At 45.6% G+C, this 17377-nt stretch overlaps 1 protein-coding gene across 3 annotated transcripts in view; it reads right to left on the bottom strand.

The window, feature by feature from the left end:
* The window catches only part of DLEC1 (DLEC1 cilia and flagella associated protein), a 99425-nt gene extending 85947 nt beyond the window's left edge, over positions 1 to 13478 (bottom strand). For 2 of the 3 annotated variants that reach the window (XM_068235933.1, XM_068235934.1), the window contains exons 1-6: positions 12915 to 12995; positions 10740 to 10844; positions 8618 to 8758; positions 3976 to 4132; positions 2059 to 2169; positions 67 to 251 (exon numbers count right to left, since the gene is read on the bottom strand). In XM_068235933.1, coding sequence (XP_068092034.1) covers positions 67 to 251; positions 2059 to 2169; positions 3976 to 4132; positions 8618 to 8758; positions 10740 to 10844; positions 12915 to 12944 — 729 coding nt within the window. In that variant the 5' untranslated portion in view covers positions 12945 to 12995. The other variant, XM_068235935.1, reaches the window with a different exon arrangement.
* Between the last annotated feature and the right edge of the window lie 3899 nt (positions 13479 to 17377).

Below are 17377 nucleotides of genomic sequence, written 5' to 3'. Positions count from 1 at the left end.
ATATCCAAATCCCCACTGAGATCAGGGGTTACTCTGCATGCAGATTGCCAGACAGGTGACTAGTACCTTACTAGACTTCCTGAGGCTCGGCTCTTCAGCATCACATACAGAGGATAATGTCAGGTTGGAGGAAGAGGCCTTCATCACTGTATCTGCAGCCGCTGGCTCATAGTAACCATCATCCACAGGACTTCTGGATATGTGCTGATGGAAGCTGAATGTCTCTTTGTAACAGGAGGGCTCACAAAAGCCTGAAAAATTGAACACATTACTGCTAATTACTGTATATACTCGTGTATAAGCCAACATGCATATAATTTGAGGTACCCACTTTTCCCCCAGAAATCAGGTAAAAGTGGTTGACTTACATGTAAGCCCCCTCCAAAGTATAAAAGCCAGATATGGTCCCAGTATGAAACATACACCATTCCTAGTATAATAGCCAGATGTGCTCCCAGTATGAGGCATACCCCATTCCTAGTATAATAGCCAGATGTGCGCCCAGTATGAGGCATACCCCCTTCCTAGTATAATAGCCAGATGTGCTCCCAGTATAAGGCCTTCCCCTTCACCAATATAAATAGCCAGATGTGCCCCAGTACTATACAGCTCCTCTCCCCATATCCATCTGTGCCCCTATGATAAGGCAGCTTCCCTCACCATAGCCAGATGTGCCCCCCGTATTAGCCCCCTTCCCATAGCCATCTTTGCCCCCAAGATAAGGACAGCCCCCCTCACCATAGCCAGATGTGCCCCTGTATTAGGAAGCACCCCTCCACATAGCCAGATGTGCCTCCTGTATTAGGCAGAGACTGTTCCCATAGCCAGATATGCCCCTGTATTAGGCAGCCCCCCATCCCTTACCCAGATGTGCCCCCTGAATTATCCCCCTGCCTATGGCCAGATGTGCCCCCAGTATGAGGCAGCCCCCTTCTCCATAGCCAGATGTGCCCCCTGAATTAGCTCCCTCCCTATAGCCAGATGTGCTCCCTGTATGAGGCAGCACACCTCTCCATTGCCAGATGTACCCCCTGAATTAGCTCCCTCCCTATAGCTAGATGTGCCCCCAGTATGAGGCAGCCCCCTTCTTCATAGCCAGATGTGCCCCCTGAATTAGCTCCCTCCCTATAGCCAGATGTGCCCCCAGTATGAGGCAGCGCCCCTCTCCATTGCCAGATGTGCCCCCTGAATTAGCCCCCTCCCTATAGCCAGATGTGCCCCCAGTATGAGGCAGCCCCCCTCTCCATAGCCAGATGTGCCCCCTGAATTAGCCCCCTCTCCATAGCCAGATGTGCCCCCTGAATTAGCCCCCTCCCTATAGCCAGATGTTCCCCCAGTATGAGGCAGCCCCCTTCTTCATAGCCAGATGTGCCCCCTGAATTAGCTCCCTCCCTATAGCCAGATGTGCCCCCAGTATGAGGCAGCGCCCCTCTCCATTGCCAGATGTGCCCCCTGAATTAGCCCCCTCCCTATAGCCAGATGTGCCCCCAGTATGAGGCAGCCCCCCTCTCCATAGCCAGATGTGCCCCCTGAATTAGCTCCCTCCCTATAGCCAGATGTGCCCCCAGTATGAGACAGCTCCCCTCTCCATTGCCAGATGTGCCCCCTGTATTATGCTGCTCTCCTATAGCCAGATATGCCCCCGTATGAGGCAGCCCCCCTCTCCATAGCCAGATGTGCCCCCAGTATTAGGATGCCACCCACCTCTTTCCCATATCCAGATGTGCCCCCTGTATTAGCCCCCCTCCACGGCCAGATGTGCCCCCATGATGAGGCAGCCCCCCTCACCATAGCCAGACCTGCCTCCTGTATAAGGCAGCATCCCTGCCCATAGCCAGATGTGCCCCCTGTATTATGCAGCTCTCCTATAGCCAGATGTGCCCCCATATGAGACAGCCCCCCTCCCATAGCCAGATGTACCCCCATATGAAGCAGTATGAAATCTGGTCAAGGGAAAAAAGTGATAACTCTACTTCAAACCTGCATACTCTGTAAAAGCTATAAATACACGTATCACTAAAGTAAGGCCCCTGCAGTGCATATTATAAAAGTACATACCTTTAGGAGCTTTTGTAATGGGCTGCACATCAGTGATGTAGTCCTCAGGACAGATAAGCTTGTGCTTTTTTAGTAGATCATTGTCAACACACCATCTAAAATATGACTCCACTGTAAAAAAATCACATACTTGTGTCAAATGTATATACACCTTAAAGTATACCTATAATCAACCTGCTTATTTGGCTGCCCCCCACATCCAGGCTGAGGAGCTGGTATGGGTGGGAGGAACTTACTAATGGAATCTGGATGCCATTAGAAATAAAGGGAATCGCTAGATATCTGCCCCCTCCCAAAGCAGGGACCGTGATCGGTCCGATTTCAAGCTGAATATATGTCCATAAAATTAGCATAAAATCGAAATCAACTTGAAATTATTAGAATCTTACGGACTAACATCCCACCACAAGTCCTCCCTCTATAATATCACCTCCACCTTCTACTGGGCACCGGAAGTGGGGAAGAACCCTTTATCCATCATATGGGACAAGAGTCTGTGGAATACCAACTTGCAGGGGTGGAAGGGTGGGAAGGGGGTGGCACAGGGTTAATAGGACTTGCAGGCAAGTTGCTGCACCTTTTCCCCCCTCATCCAAATTCCACTATTCCACTGCACAGCCACCGGACATTTCAATGAGTCATGCACAACTACAGAAGAGCGGTAGGTTGCACTTTGGTGTTTCTGCTGCTGCTCACCTTTCTGCTTAAAAGGAACCCGAGGTGAGAGACATATGAAGTCTGCCATATTTATTTCCTTTTAAACAATACCAGTTGCCTGGCTGTCCTGCTGATGTTTCTGGTCAGCAGTTTCTGAATCACACACCTGAAACAAGCATGCAGCTAATCTTGTCAGATTTATGTCAGAACCATCTGATCTGCATGATTGTTCAAAGTCTATGGCTAAAGGGGCCCATACACATAACGATTTTACCGCCGGTATACAGCCGTTTCGATCACAGTGATCGAAACAGCTGTGAAATCACCGCGCACACCGCTGACAGAACGATCGATTTCCGTCCGAAATCGATCGTTCCCGTCGATTCCCGTCGACCCATCCGTGTGTAAGATTTTTCTCGGTCGCCGGCGGGTCGGGTGTGCGTCGTTAGCGGCGTTCAAATGCCCGACGACCGACGCAATACAGCGGTGATACATTACCTGCTCCAACCGGTGCGAGTCCCCTGGTCTTCTTCTCCGCTTCGGGCTCCAGAGCTACACAGAACTTCCTGTCCCGGCAGGAAGTTTAAACAGTAGAGCGCACTCTACTGATAAAACTTCCCCTGGACAGGAAGTTCAGTAGTCGGAGCGGAGAAGAAGACCAGGGGACTCGCACCGGCCGGAACAGGTAATGTACGCAGGGGGGGGGGGCAGCAGCGGCAGCTCCACAGACTGTGATCGGTTTCAGGCTGAAATTGATTTACAATCTGTTTGCAGTAAAGGTGGCCATACGATCCCTCTCTGATCAGATTCGATCAGAGAGGGATTTATCTGTTGGTCGAATCTGATGGCAAATCGACCAGTGTATGGCCACCTTAAGGCAGAGGATCAGCAGGACAGCCAGGCAGTTTGCATTATTTAAAGAGGAAATAAACATGTCAGCCTCCATCCTTTCCCTGCAATCAAACCAAACTGCACACAAATGTAGAAATTTTACCAAAACATGATGGGACAAAAATGGCCAAATTTCTCTTTTGATAACCAATCAAATTGTATGGAAGTAGAAGTAAAAAAAATGTATTTAACAAGTTTGATTTTCAGTCAATGCAATAAAATGACACAATTGACTAGACAACTGAACATTCAGATTGCATTCATTAGTCAAATGAATCTCTGAAGACTAGACGCATTAAGTTTTACAATATATTAAAAAATAACCCCTCGATAGCTGACGGGCACTTCCAGTGTTGGCAGTTATCCTACCCGGAGGCAGCCCCAGCTGTTGGTAGGCATCCCCAGCTTCCTCCTTCAGACGGTTCAGTACATGTTCCTCCTCCGCTGTAGCCCGAGCTCGTGCCTGGATGATGTGACGCTCCACCATGTCACACTGCGCTATCCTGCGATCGTACTCTGCGCGAACCTACGTGAGCAGGCATAAGGAGAAAGTGCATTTGTTGGATAAAAACACACCTACAGCACACTAGCCCTCTTATAATCACATTAGGAGCATAAACTTTGTCTAAGGCTAAGTTATTGTCTACACATCTCCATAGAGAAGCTTTACCTTCACTTCCTGTTCCAAGGCAGGGCCAGATTTACCATAAGACACTGTAGATTTACCATAAGGCACTGTAGGCACGTGCCTACAGGTGCCCGATGATAGAAAGGTGGCTCACTCCCCTCCCCTAGTGCCTCCCTCCCTATGCAGAGTCCTGAGCAGAGTGTACATGAGAGGTTACTCATCCGGATCTCGGCAATCCACTGACAAAATCTCCCTTCAGTCGGGGGCAACTCTAGCTACCTAATACTTTGGGAGACCTCTAGTTACTTAATACAGAGGGTACCTCTGGCTGCCTAATACTAAAGGGTACCTTTAGCTACCTATGACAGGCAAGGTAAGTAAGGGAGAAGTGACAGCTAGGTCAGCCAGAACACTTGCAGTGCGGTTCGGCAGGGGCTTGAAAGTTTATGGAGGACAAAGTCTAGGGTGACAGGACAGCCATGCCTAGAGGCTCCTGTGATGTAAATCCGGGCGTGTTCCAAGGTCCCCGCTGCCAGGACCTGCTGCAACACTGTCTGTGGTAAGTAGTGGTACATATGCTGCCAGGACCTGCTGCAACACTGTCTGTGGTAAGTAGTGGTACATGTGCTGCCAGGACCTGCTGCAATACTGCCTGTGGTATGTAAAGGTGATGAACTACCGGTACCTGTTGCAATACTGCCTGTGGTAGGTAGTGGTGGATGTGCTGCCAGGACCCGCATTATTCCCTGTGGTAGGTGCTAGTGGTGAATGTGCTGCCAGAGCCTGCTGCAATACTGTCGGTTGTAGGGAGAGGTACATGTGCTGCCAGAACCTGGTACAATGCTACATGTGGCAAGTAGTGGTACATGTGCTTCCAGGACCTGTTTCAGCACTGCCTGTAGTATGTAGTGGTGGATGCGCTGCCAGGACCAGCTGCATTATTCACTTTTTGTAGGTGCTAATGGTAAATGTGCTGCCAGAGACTGCTGCTGTTCTTTACCACGACTGTATGAAGTTCTGTCTGTGGTAGGTGCTGAGGGACTTGTGTTGCCAAGACCTTCTGCATTGATATCTGTGGTAGATACTAGTAGTGTAAGTGCAGGCCTGCCAGGGACTGCTACAATGATGCCTGCTGCAGTGTTGCTATTTGTAGATGATAGTGTACAAAGTACTTTGTTTAATTTTTTTCCAAACAGTGGAATATACAGGGAGTGCAGAATTATTAGGCAAGTTGTATTTTTGAGGAATAATTTTATTATTGAACAACAACCATGTTCTCAATGAACCCAAAAAACTCATTAATATCAAAGCTGAATATTTTTGAAAGTATTTTTTAGTTTGTTTTTAGTTTTAGCTATTTTAGGGGGATATCTGTGTGTGCAGGTGACTATTACTGTGCATAATTATTAGGCAACTTATCAATAAACAAATATATACCCATTTCAATTATTTATTTTTTACCAGTGAAACCAATATAACATCTCAACATTCACAAATATACATTTCTGACATTCAAAAAAACCAAAAACAAATCAGTGACCAATATAGCCACCTTTCTTTGCAAGGACACTCAAAAGCCTGCCATCCATGGATTATCTCAGTGTTTTGATCTGTTCGCCATCAACATTGCATGCAGCAGCAACCACAGCCTCCCAGACACTAATCAGAGAGGTGTACTGTTTTCCCTCCTTGTAAATCTCACATTTTATGATGGACCACAGGTTCTCAATGGTGTTCAGATCAGGTGAACAAGGAGGCCATGTCATTAGTTTTTCTTCTTTTATACCCTTTCTTGCCAGCCACACTGTGGAGTACTTGGAAGCGTGTGATGGAGCATTGTCCTGCATGAAAATCATGTTTTTCTTGAAGGATGCAGACTTCTTCCTGTACCACTGCTTGAAGAAGGTGTCTTCCAGAAACTGGCAGTAGGACTGGGAGTTGAGCTTGACTCCATCCTCAACCCGAAAAGGCCCCACAAGCTCATCTTTGATGATACCAACCCAAACCAGTACTCCACCTCCACCTTGCTGGTGTCTGAGTCGGACTGGAGCTCTCTGCCCTTTACCAATCCAGCCACGGGCCCATCCATCTGGCCCATCAAGACTCACTCTCATTTAAAAGTCCATAAAACCTTAGAAAAATCAGTCTTGAGATATTTCTTGGCCCAGTCTTGACGTTTCAGCTTGCGTGTCTTGTTCATTGGTGGTCGTCTTTCAGCCTTTCTTACCTTGGCCATGTCTCTGAGTATTGCACACCTTGTGCTTTTGGGCACTCCAGTGATGTTACAGCTCTGAAATATGGCCAAACTGGTGGCAAGTGGCATCTTGGCAGCTACACGCTTGACTTTTCTCAGTTCATGGGCAGTTATTTTGCGCCTTGGTTTTTCCACACGCTTCTTGCGACCCTGTTGACTATTTTGAATGAAACGCTTGATTGTTCGATGATCACGCTTCAGAAGCTTTGCAATTTTAAGAGTGCTGCAACCCTCTGCAAGATATCTCACTATTTTTGACTTTTCTGAGCCTGTCAAGTCCTTCTTTTGACCCATTTTGCCAAAGGATAGGAAGTTGCCTAATAATTATGCACACCTGATATAGGGTGTTGATGTCATCAGACCACACCCCTTCTCATTACAGAGATGCACATCACCTAATATGCTTAATTGGTAGTAGGCTTTCAAGCCTATACAGCTCCAGTAAGACAACATGCATAAAGAGGATGATGTGGTCAAAATACTCATTTGCCTAATAATTCTGCACTCCCTGTATAGCTTTATGCTATTATGAACAATACCAAAGACTGAAAATTTTACTACCCCACCTTTACCTAGCCCGGAGATTAATTTGTTTAATTAAAGATTCACTGTAACAATATATAGTAGAATGCAGAAAATTATTCAGCATACCCCCTTTTAAGGTAATTTTCCTGGTTTCAGCATCAGAAAATTTATTTATATCTATATATTGCTGTATATTGACGGAGCACTGCCCTCACAGTCTTTAGCCTAGGCTGATTAGCTATGCAGAATTCAAACACCCCCCGCCCCCTTTTCAGCTTTCTGGGAGGACATGCATATTGGCTTCAGTTTTTTTGCAGAGATCACCTGGCAGGACTAAAGATGTCATCTCCTTTGATAAATTTCAGCATGTAAATCAGGTTGAGGAAAGATTAACACTGGGAAAACACTGACTAAATAATATATAAATTAATATTGTAAAAAAAAAAAAAGTTATTCATTATGTTATTTTCACTTCAGTTCCTTCTTAATTACTTTATGGGCACTTCATAACTTCAGTCTTTAACGTGAACTTTGTTGCTTCCTGATTCCTCAAACATAAATGAATCTCAGTACAATGGCTATAATTCATAAAAGTGTGTTCGGTAAAGAAAATCAGTGCGGGAAAACACAGCATTCGGTATTTTAGACTTCTGTGTGCTCATTCATAAAAATGTGTACAGTTGTGATAGCAGTGTGGTGATTTCCCGAACTAAGCTGGCTCTAGGCTGTCGGTAAGCTGGCGTAACAGGAGAAGCTGCCTGAGTCCCTCCATGCGCTGCTCTCACTGCTGCTGTTGGGAGGTCTGTCTCCATTGACTTAGCTGTAATCCGCATGCTTATCGCTACTTCCAAGGGAGCGGTATTCCCAGTCCTCATACCGCTTGCTCTAATCTTTATGAATTGACATTTAGTAACATTTGTTAAGATAGTCACTGCACAAGGCGCTAATTTATCGCTCTGCTCGGGAATGTCAGCTTTTCGTGCGGAAACAGCCTTTATGAATAGACATGTTGCTATGTGCTCGGTAAAGTCAGCTGTTTTTGGCATTTCCGCATGCGGGAATGCTTTATGAATGATAGCCAATGTATATTAACAAATGTATTTTCAGTACAAAAGAAGGTTTTTGTGGAGCTTCAAGTCTGAGTCTCAGCTAGGAAAAAATGTAATGGCCTGGCTGACAGGAGCATGGTGGAAGAGTCATATCCTCCGTGACATGTGACAACCTATGCACTCAGCCAGGGTTAGCTCCATTATAGTTTTACACCTGTCTTGATTAGTAAGACCCTTCTCCCCCCTCCCTTCTAAGCGGTACACATTTACCTGCTGCAGCTCCTCCATAAACTTCTGATGATAAAGGTTGTCTCCTCCTAGTAAGCCCCTCCTCCTGCCACGCCCTCTTAGCGGCACACATTTACCTGCTGCAGCTCCTCCACAAACTTCTGATGATAAAGGTTGTCTCCTCCTAGTAAGCCCCTCCTCCTGCCACGCCCTCTTAGCGGCACACATTTACCTGCTGCAGCTCCTCCACAAACTTCTGATGATAAAGGTTGTCTCCTCCTAGTAAGCCCCTCCTCCTGCCACCCCCTCTTAGCGGCACACATTTACCTGCTGCAGCTCCTCCACAAACTTCTGATGATAAGGGTTGTCTCCTCCTTTGGACCGGATCAGATTAGCTCCTGTGTCTTTACCAATTATTTCTCCAGTGTACACATTTTTGAACAGACTCGTCAGCAAATGGGAAATATCCTGGAAATGATATAGATATATTCGAATCAGTTTAAAAGTCTTAGTTCACCCTCCCAGAAGGTGGATAGGGGAACTATACTGATACTAAAACAATGTTCATATTTTATGTAGAGAAAAGTTAGTCATGTGACATATGGATCCTTTCAGAGTACAGGCAGCTGCCAGGAGAGTGGGTGTGGCTTCATTTTTTCCCCAGCAAGTGAACAGCACTCACCCTCAGCACAAAACCACGACCTCGACCACCCCTCCTTCTGCTGCTAAGAGATAAGGCTGTGTTCCCACTTGAGTGGGTACATTTTTTTGTAAGTTTTCCGCTCATCGCTAAGCTGACAGTGAACAGCTCCTACTTTATAAATAGGAGCTGTTCACATTGCAATGAATCTGCGGGATCCGTTGCAGTAGGTGGACCGCACTTCTGTGCTGTCTGCAATGATCCCGGGCAGGCTGATGCATTCCCCCATATAGCCTATGGGGGTAACGCATTTGCCCCAGACTACTGCAGGACCATCGGAGTGGACATTACACTGTCCGCTCCTGCTGGTCCTCCACAAGTGGGAGCAGAGGCTTACTCTTTGTGCTCAGAACTGCAGCTACAGCTCAGCAGTTTTATATTCTTATTCAGTTCTTAGGCGTGTAATAAAGCATTTAACATATCCCACATGCTCACCAGTGAGTTTGGCAAATCAATTTATACCTCCTATCACCCTGCCTGCCCTACCATAAGAATCCATTTGTTACAGCGCTAGTGTTAAATCTTTTTATAAACTCAATGGGAAGGGTGTGTTTAGTGTCAATGCTTTATTACACACTGAGCAGGGAGAAATTTGTCAGGGAAAAGAAAAGGGGGTGGGTTGGATAAGGTAATTGGCTCTGTGCTCACAGGGAAAGACTGGCTGGTGGCCTCTCCCTGACTACCTCACATGCTGATGATGGGCACAAAGGGATGAATTTGGACAGCTGAAAGACTGCTGTTCTGTCAGCAAAGAAGCATCTGTCCTTAGCACAAGACGATAGCTTTGCACACCCAGCCAGCCAGGTAATAAAAAATTAATGATGCAAAAATGGTTGAAACCGTAGTGCCCAGAGAAAATTCACATAGGCATGGGTAAACATACACACTCTATGCAGATAGTGGTTCTGTAGCTTTAAGTCAGGAGTATCAGTGTAAACTGCACCCATCGGTTAGGCTTCATTCACACAATGAGCATTGTGTTGCGCATGTGTTAGGATGCATGTATACTGCAATTCACATTATGTTAGTTTAACTCATGTGTTATTGTACTGTCCAGTAATTTTAAACGACAGACAGTGCTTCAGGAAACCAGAATCGATTGCAATGGATATGTGTGTGCCTGCTTAAGGGTATGGGCAGTGTGTTTGCATACAGAAAAATGCATGTTGTACAATATGAATGAGGAATATAGGGGACCTGCCATTCTATTCAACATGGATTTAGGGCTGGGTTCCACTAGGAATTGTAAAATGCCAATTGCCAGTGATCAGCAAAATGCCAGTGAATCCCTATGGGGGTGGTCCTACTAGCAGTAATTGCAAAATGCAGCTTGCAGCAGTTTGGAAGCGATCCTGTAGCAATCGTATCAGCGGCTACAGTAGCCAAATTGTGATCACTCCGGGAAATCGCACCACGATTTTGAAAAGGGCTGGTGTTTTGTGATTCCGCAAAGTGCCCATAGTTGGTCTCAGCACTAACAATGTTAGCATTATCGACTCTAGTGCATAAAAACTCCACTTTATTGCCATGAAGAAAGAAAAAAAGTGTAATTTATTCTCCTGTCTCTATCTATGAGAAACATGAGGAGTTGTGTCACACAGGAAACAGAGCAAGTGTTTCAACCTGTTGCACAGAAAAATGCAAGAATACTAGCAGTGACATTAATAACAATGCTAGCTAGAGTCATTTGTAATTATAGCACTTGGTACTGTGCAGCAATTCCCCAGTCTACCATTACACGCAGCATACCTGTGTCTCCTCAGAGGTAGGTCTAGGCCGGTACATGGCGGGGTCCGGAGACAGGGTGACACTTGGGAGGACCTCTTCTGAAGACATGATGTCTGTTTTTGGGACCTGATAGATTACCAGAACAATTATAATTTGCAGAAAATACATGTAACATGCAGCAGTTTTGCAATGAGTAAAGTTACATCATTAAGGCAGACATTTCCTTCATGTTGATCTCATCTCTGTCATGTATGAAATTAAAACAATAGTTTTATTAATGCACATTGCCATCTAACCTAGCTGGGTAGTGTCACAGTACTCTGCTATCTATCATGAATTTCTGAAAACTACATTGCCTGCATCTGCAAATCTGGTTCACACAGATGGCAGGCAGGGTTCGGGCGCCCGGAAGCCGTGTCGTCCTGTGACGTCTCGTCAGGGGGCGGCGGTACAGCTATCGTCGGCTACCCGTTGCGATCAGCGTTTTTCGTCCCTGCAAGGGGACACGAAGCAGCGGCAGCTAGGAGACCCTGGATGCCGCATGCGGGAAATTTGTGATCGAAGCACCGCGTTTGCACAATCTACGGTAATTGCCGCTAACCGTGCGATGCTTAACGCTCCCATTCACTTCAATGGTAGCGTTTAGCCGATGAGTCCCGAACGCTTGGCGGTAAACGCCACCAAGCGTCCATACACTGATCAAATGATGTCTGATAGACGTTTGGTCAATTTTTTTGATCAGTAAATGGTTTTCGATGGAGTCATGATCCATCAGAGCTCCAAAAACATGAATCCAGGCCTGGATTTACATCACAGGAGCCTATAGGCACAGATGTTCTGCCAGCCTAGAGTTCACCCTCCATGAACCCACAAACCCCCTGCATGTGTGCTAGCTAGCCCAGCTTTCAACTCCCCACTTCCCCTGCATGGCGTAGGTAGTCACAGTTGCCCCTTAGTATTAGGTAAAAAGTAATACCCTCAATATTAATTAGTTTGAGGAGCCCCCAAGTATTAGGTAGCTATAGAAGACCCGGCTGAAGGGAGATTTGGTGGAATGCAAAAAGGTGGGTGAGTAACCTGTCATTTATGCTCTGCTTGGGACTGTGTATAGGGAAGGAGGAAGGGAGGCACTGGGGGAGGTCAGTGCACAGAGGAACCATTGCCCTTGTCTGGCAACAGATGTGCTGGAGCAGCACACAGTGATGGGACACTGCACTCTAGGAGATTAAGGCTAGATTCACAGTGGTCAATTGCATATCACATGCCTTAAAATGTGTGTGAACTGCAATGGAGAGTGGACATAGACATTAATGCAAAGTCTGCATACAGCAAGTTTGAAAAACACGATCTGTTACTGTGAACAGGCCCATAGAACTGTATGGGCAGTAAGTTGACATGCAGAATTTTTCTGCAACGCAACTGAGCACTGTGAACCTAGCCTAAACATCAGAAGTATGCAATAAGGAAGTCAGACTCAGGGCCAGTTCACACTTAGGACACACATCGCAAATAACCATGATCTCGATTTTGCATTGTGTTTCCCATTCGAAAGAACGAGAATCACATTGCAATCGCCCCCAAAGCGCTCCATGCAGCACATTTGTGATTTATGCAAATTGCAAATGCTGCAGTGAGAATGATTTCATAGGGATGCATTAGCAACAGCGCTTTGCTGATCGCTGGCGATCAGCAAAGCAATGAAAAGCACCCAAGTGTGCACCAGCCCTGAGGGCAAGTTCACACTGGGTGATTTTTCAGCGATTTGCTGATCACTGGCAATCATCAAAATGCTTCTGCTAATGCAAGTCAATGGTAGTGTTCACACTGTAGCGATCGCCAGTGATTAACGATTTGCTGATGGTGTATGCAGAGATTTTGGAGCGATTGCATTTCAATGTTATAGAATCATAAAACGCAATCACTCCTAAATCGCTTTCCTGTACAGAAAAAACAGCTTCCAGTCCAAACATCCAACTCCAACCTGCTTTTTCAATGAACTGCCTTCCTGTGTTTCAGAAGACAAACAATGAACACTAAAGGAGGGAGCATTATTTTTCTATATATTTTTTTATTATTAGTTATGTATTGAGACATTTGAAACGCCTAGCTTGACTTTCCTCAATAGTTGGTCAGTCTGGAGCGCGCAGCTACACTATACAGATCATCACGTGACACACGCAGCATTCACACACTGACCAGTGACGGGGCGCTCTGCACCTCAAACATCTGCACTGCACAACGAGATCCCCTGTTTCCAGAGGCTCTGGCCCTCGGCTCACCTCTACCACAGTTCCATACGCAGGAGGACCTCACTGCGATAGAGCGTCCACTATGTCACCATGGCAACGGGGGCGGGGAGAGAGAAGAACGCAGGCCTGGTATTCCCAACTTGTCTGCAACTACTACACATTTGTGTTACTGCAGCCCGGCTATTTGTCGCCGCTCTGCCTCCCTTTCTCATAGTCCTATATTAGTTATAGTCTTTTAGGACTACACTATGCAGTCTATGAAGTCCTGCTTCCCATTCCTCAATCAGAACTGCTGCGGCCGTGCTCTGTGTTCCCATAGAAGTTGCTATAAGACTACATAAAAATGGCCTCCGCTGCTCGGATTTGCGGACAAATATCAGGTTTATTACAATAATACTACGATATGAAAAATATGTACACGAATTTATCCTGTAGTCCTAAGTCCTACATGACTATTGATATAGCACTAGAAATAGCCGGGCTGCAGTGACATGAATGTGTTGCAGCAGACAAGTTGAGAATTCCTGGGCTACAGTTCTACTCTCTCCCCGCCCCCGTTGCCATAGTGACATGTAGGACGCTGTATCGTAGTGAGGTTCTGCAAATGTGTATAAAGAGGGCTCTCTCCTTGAGTGTTTTTCTCTTGGAACACAGATAGGCCATTCTTTGAGAAAGCAGGTTGGAGTGGGGTGTTTGGACTGGGAGGGCATGGCAAAGATGCTCCATAGTGGCCCAGGGTCACCCTGAGCTGCTTGGGTATTCTTTCTGACAGACTGGACAATAAATATCATAAGGTGAGCTTACCTCAAAACTGTTAAGATGAGAAAGAGAGACACTTAAAGTGAACCAGAGACGAACATACCTACAAGATTTATACATACCTGGGGCTTCCTCCAGCCCCATTCGCACGGATCGCTCCCACACCACCATCCTCAGCCTTCTCTATTGCTGGTACCGGGGTCCTGTAACTTAGGGAAATAATGTGAACTAACACATACTAACGCAAACATATGCGTTAATGCAATGGATTGAGTGTAAAAGGGCCCTTTTTTACTGAGCGATTTTCACTCAGACAGCACCTACTGCAGTTGTGCAATAAAGGTTTCCGTAAGGGCCCGTTTCCACTATCGCGAATCCGCATGCGTTATCCGCATGCGGATTCGCACAGCCAATACAAGTGGATGGGCCTGTTTCCACTTGTCAGTTTTGCTGTGCGTTTTTCTGTGCAGGATTTTTCTGCACGGCAGAGCCCTCAGAATTCGCTTGCGTGTGGAATGCAGGCGAATCGCAGGCAATGTATTTAATAGGGAAATCGCATGCATTTTCCCCATGCGTTTTTTGCCACGAATTTGCATGCGATTTCGCATAGGTACCCATGTTAATTCACACAGGCAGTGACATGGTTCAAATCACATTACCCTAACCTATGCGAAATCGCAGCAAAAAACGCATGCGGAATCGCACGTGCATGCGATTTCGCCTGCAGTTATTCGCCGGCGATTCCGCAACGCACTAGTGGAGACGGGCCCTTAGGGCCCTTTTAGGCCTTGTTCACATCTAAAATTGAAATAGCTGACGCTAGTGTCTTGCGATTTTGTGCACGATTTTTTTTAAACGATGCGTGCTGCCATTTTTTGTAAAGCGCTTTTCTAAGCGCTTTTGCAGAGCGAGTAATTTTTTCACTTCCTGACGTCAGTCAGGAAGTGAACTCTTTCACCCGGAAATTTAATAAATACAATGTATTTATTCATGAAAGCGCTGGGGAAATCACCATACAAAGTGTTTTTTCAAGCACTTTGCGATTTCCCTATACCTTCCATTGAGGCAAATCGTACAGGCAGTGCTTTGGTAAGAAGATCGGAATCGAACCACTCATATGTGAACACTGTCATAGGGAATCATTGCACAAGCGCTTCTAGAGTGATTTTAAAAATAGCGTGCGCTTAAAAAAAACAAACGAAAGCACCCTTAGTGTGAACAAGCCCTAACACTGCATTGTTAATAACGCAAGTGCTGCACCAAACATGGTGTAAAATACACCATAAGAATACATGTGATTTACTTTTCTACACATTTTGTGTTGCATTACAACCCACAGAAACATAGTGTAGAAGGGGCCTAACACTCGCAAGCTACCACTCATGTTGCATATCTGTGGATTTGTAGTGCCTTGCTGAATGCAAATATGCAATCCATTTCTTGATGGCACCTATGGGCATTGAGAGACTGGCAAAACAGGAATCCTGCCAAAATCTCTCTCTGTGAAGGGGGAACTGCCCCCTGTTCCAATTACACAAGGCTGGACTTTTGTCTAGAGATGGGAAGTTCGGATCTTTTCAATGATCCGGATGATTCGAATCGGATCATTGAAAAGATCCGGATCTTTGATCCGAATCTCGGATCATTTTACTACCGAAGCATTCGGGGTGAGATGACTAGCAGGACAGGTATTTCCCTGCTGTGGACAGGAGAAGGGGAGGGGGGTGGACACACAGAGAGAAGGGGAGAAGATGGACAGAGGGCAGGGAGTGGACAGAGATGGGAGGAGGGACGAGCAGAGAGCAGAAATGTTTGCACACAATACCCACATGCTGCAATCATATGCTTTACATGTATTTATTTCACCTATATGCTCATCTGTGTACTTTCCATGCAAACGTCACACAGTGAAAGAAAGCATTCCCAGAAGATAAGTGCAGCTGTTTAGTGCCGAGTGCAGGAGGATCATATTACGCTGCAATCACAGTGCCTGCAAAGTTACTGAGCTGTGCTGAGCCAAAAGCTTCAAATGTGTTCACTGTGCAGCACTACGGAACAGCCAGCCTATAATGAGAAGCACGTTTCAGCCAGTATGTGTGCTCTACACATATCTGGCAGTGGCACCCATGTGTCCCCTCTCTCTCATCTACCTGGCTGTCCTTGCAAGGCTGGCTCCCCTCCAACAGAGCGATCCATCTCTGCTCTGCTTCCAGGACCCCGTTGCCCGCTGAGAGGGGGCGTGTCGCTCCTGGCCCCGCCCCTTTTGCGATCCGAATCGTTCATTTTGATGATTCGGATGATCAACTCATTAAATAGATTCGGATCAAAGATCCGAATCGTTCATGATCCGGACAACACTACTTTTGTCATGGCCACTCCCAGCTGCAGAAGTGAGTAAAACTCAGGGACATGCTTGGTCCAGGACAGGAGACTGGCCAATCACCATTTTGGATTATTAAATACAAAGACTTTGTCGCTTACTGGACTCCAACATGGTATTTTGAACTTTCTACCTCATTTCTCATCTCTTGCTTCATTCTATCCAACCAATCTGTCCAGCTGCCAAATGTATTTATTTTCTAGCTCCACTGTATATTTTTGTTAGTTTTTATAATAAAACTAACAATTTAATAGTTCCAGCTTTGCACTTGTTGCCTGATTATTCTGATCTATGCTAGAACTCTATGTCCTCAAGAAGAGACACACTACCGCATTGTCTTATTTTTATAAATTGCTGATTTGGCTAGTAGTTATAGCCAGGGCTGTGGAGTCGGGGTAATTTTTGGATACCTGGAGTCGGTGAGAAAATGCACTGACTACGACTCCTAATGAATTTAAACTGTAATTAAAATAGAAAATATGATAAAATGTTGTATTTCTCAGATAATAGTCATCATAAATAATTTATGTATACAGTAATAGCTGTGCTTAGTCCAAAAAAATGAAATAAACTAATAAAAAAATAGTTACTTGTGCTGCTTCAGTAAAGCAGCCCCTGTATTTTTAAAGTCAGATATACATATCTGATTGTTACTGTACAGTATATATGATGTGTACACAGGAATATTTTATATACAGCTAGTCTCCGACTTTCGAAAGCCCGACTTATGAACGACCCGCCAATACAAACAGCATGTATTCTGTGTTTCCATGGGAACAAGTAAAAAAAAATCAAATTGGACTTTTTTGGTAGTTTTTGAGAAAATCGATTTAAAGAGAATCTGTACTCTACATTTTTTACAGCAAAAATACCATTCTATTCATTATGTTCTCCTGGGCCCCTCTGTGCTGTTTCTGCCACTCTCTGCTGCAACCCTGGCTTGTAATTGCCAGTTTTAGGCAGTGTTTACAAACAAACTAACCAGCTTGTGATAGGCTCACATAAGCATAGTGTGTGAGTCATACAGAGCCTGCAGGGGGCCTGCAGAGGGTGTGTATCGCTTCTATCCAATCACAAGCAGCCCTGCACATTCCACACATTCAAGCCTTAAGCCCCATCTACACGATACGATTCTTTGAACGATTCGATTACGATTCTATTTACGATCCGATTAAATCCGACATGTCCGATCGGGATTCGATACGATTCAATTCGATTTGCCATTGTTTTGCAATGGCAAATTGAATTGAATCGAATCGAATCCCGATCGG

The sequence above is a fragment of the Hyperolius riggenbachi genome, chromosome 5 (assembly GCF_040937935.1).
Source record: "Hyperolius riggenbachi isolate aHypRig1 chromosome 5, aHypRig1.pri, whole genome shotgun sequence".
NCBI classification, from domain to species: domain Eukaryota; kingdom Metazoa; phylum Chordata; class Amphibia; order Anura; family Hyperoliidae; genus Hyperolius; species Hyperolius riggenbachi.
This window is presented reverse-complemented; position numbering and strand designations above follow the sequence as displayed.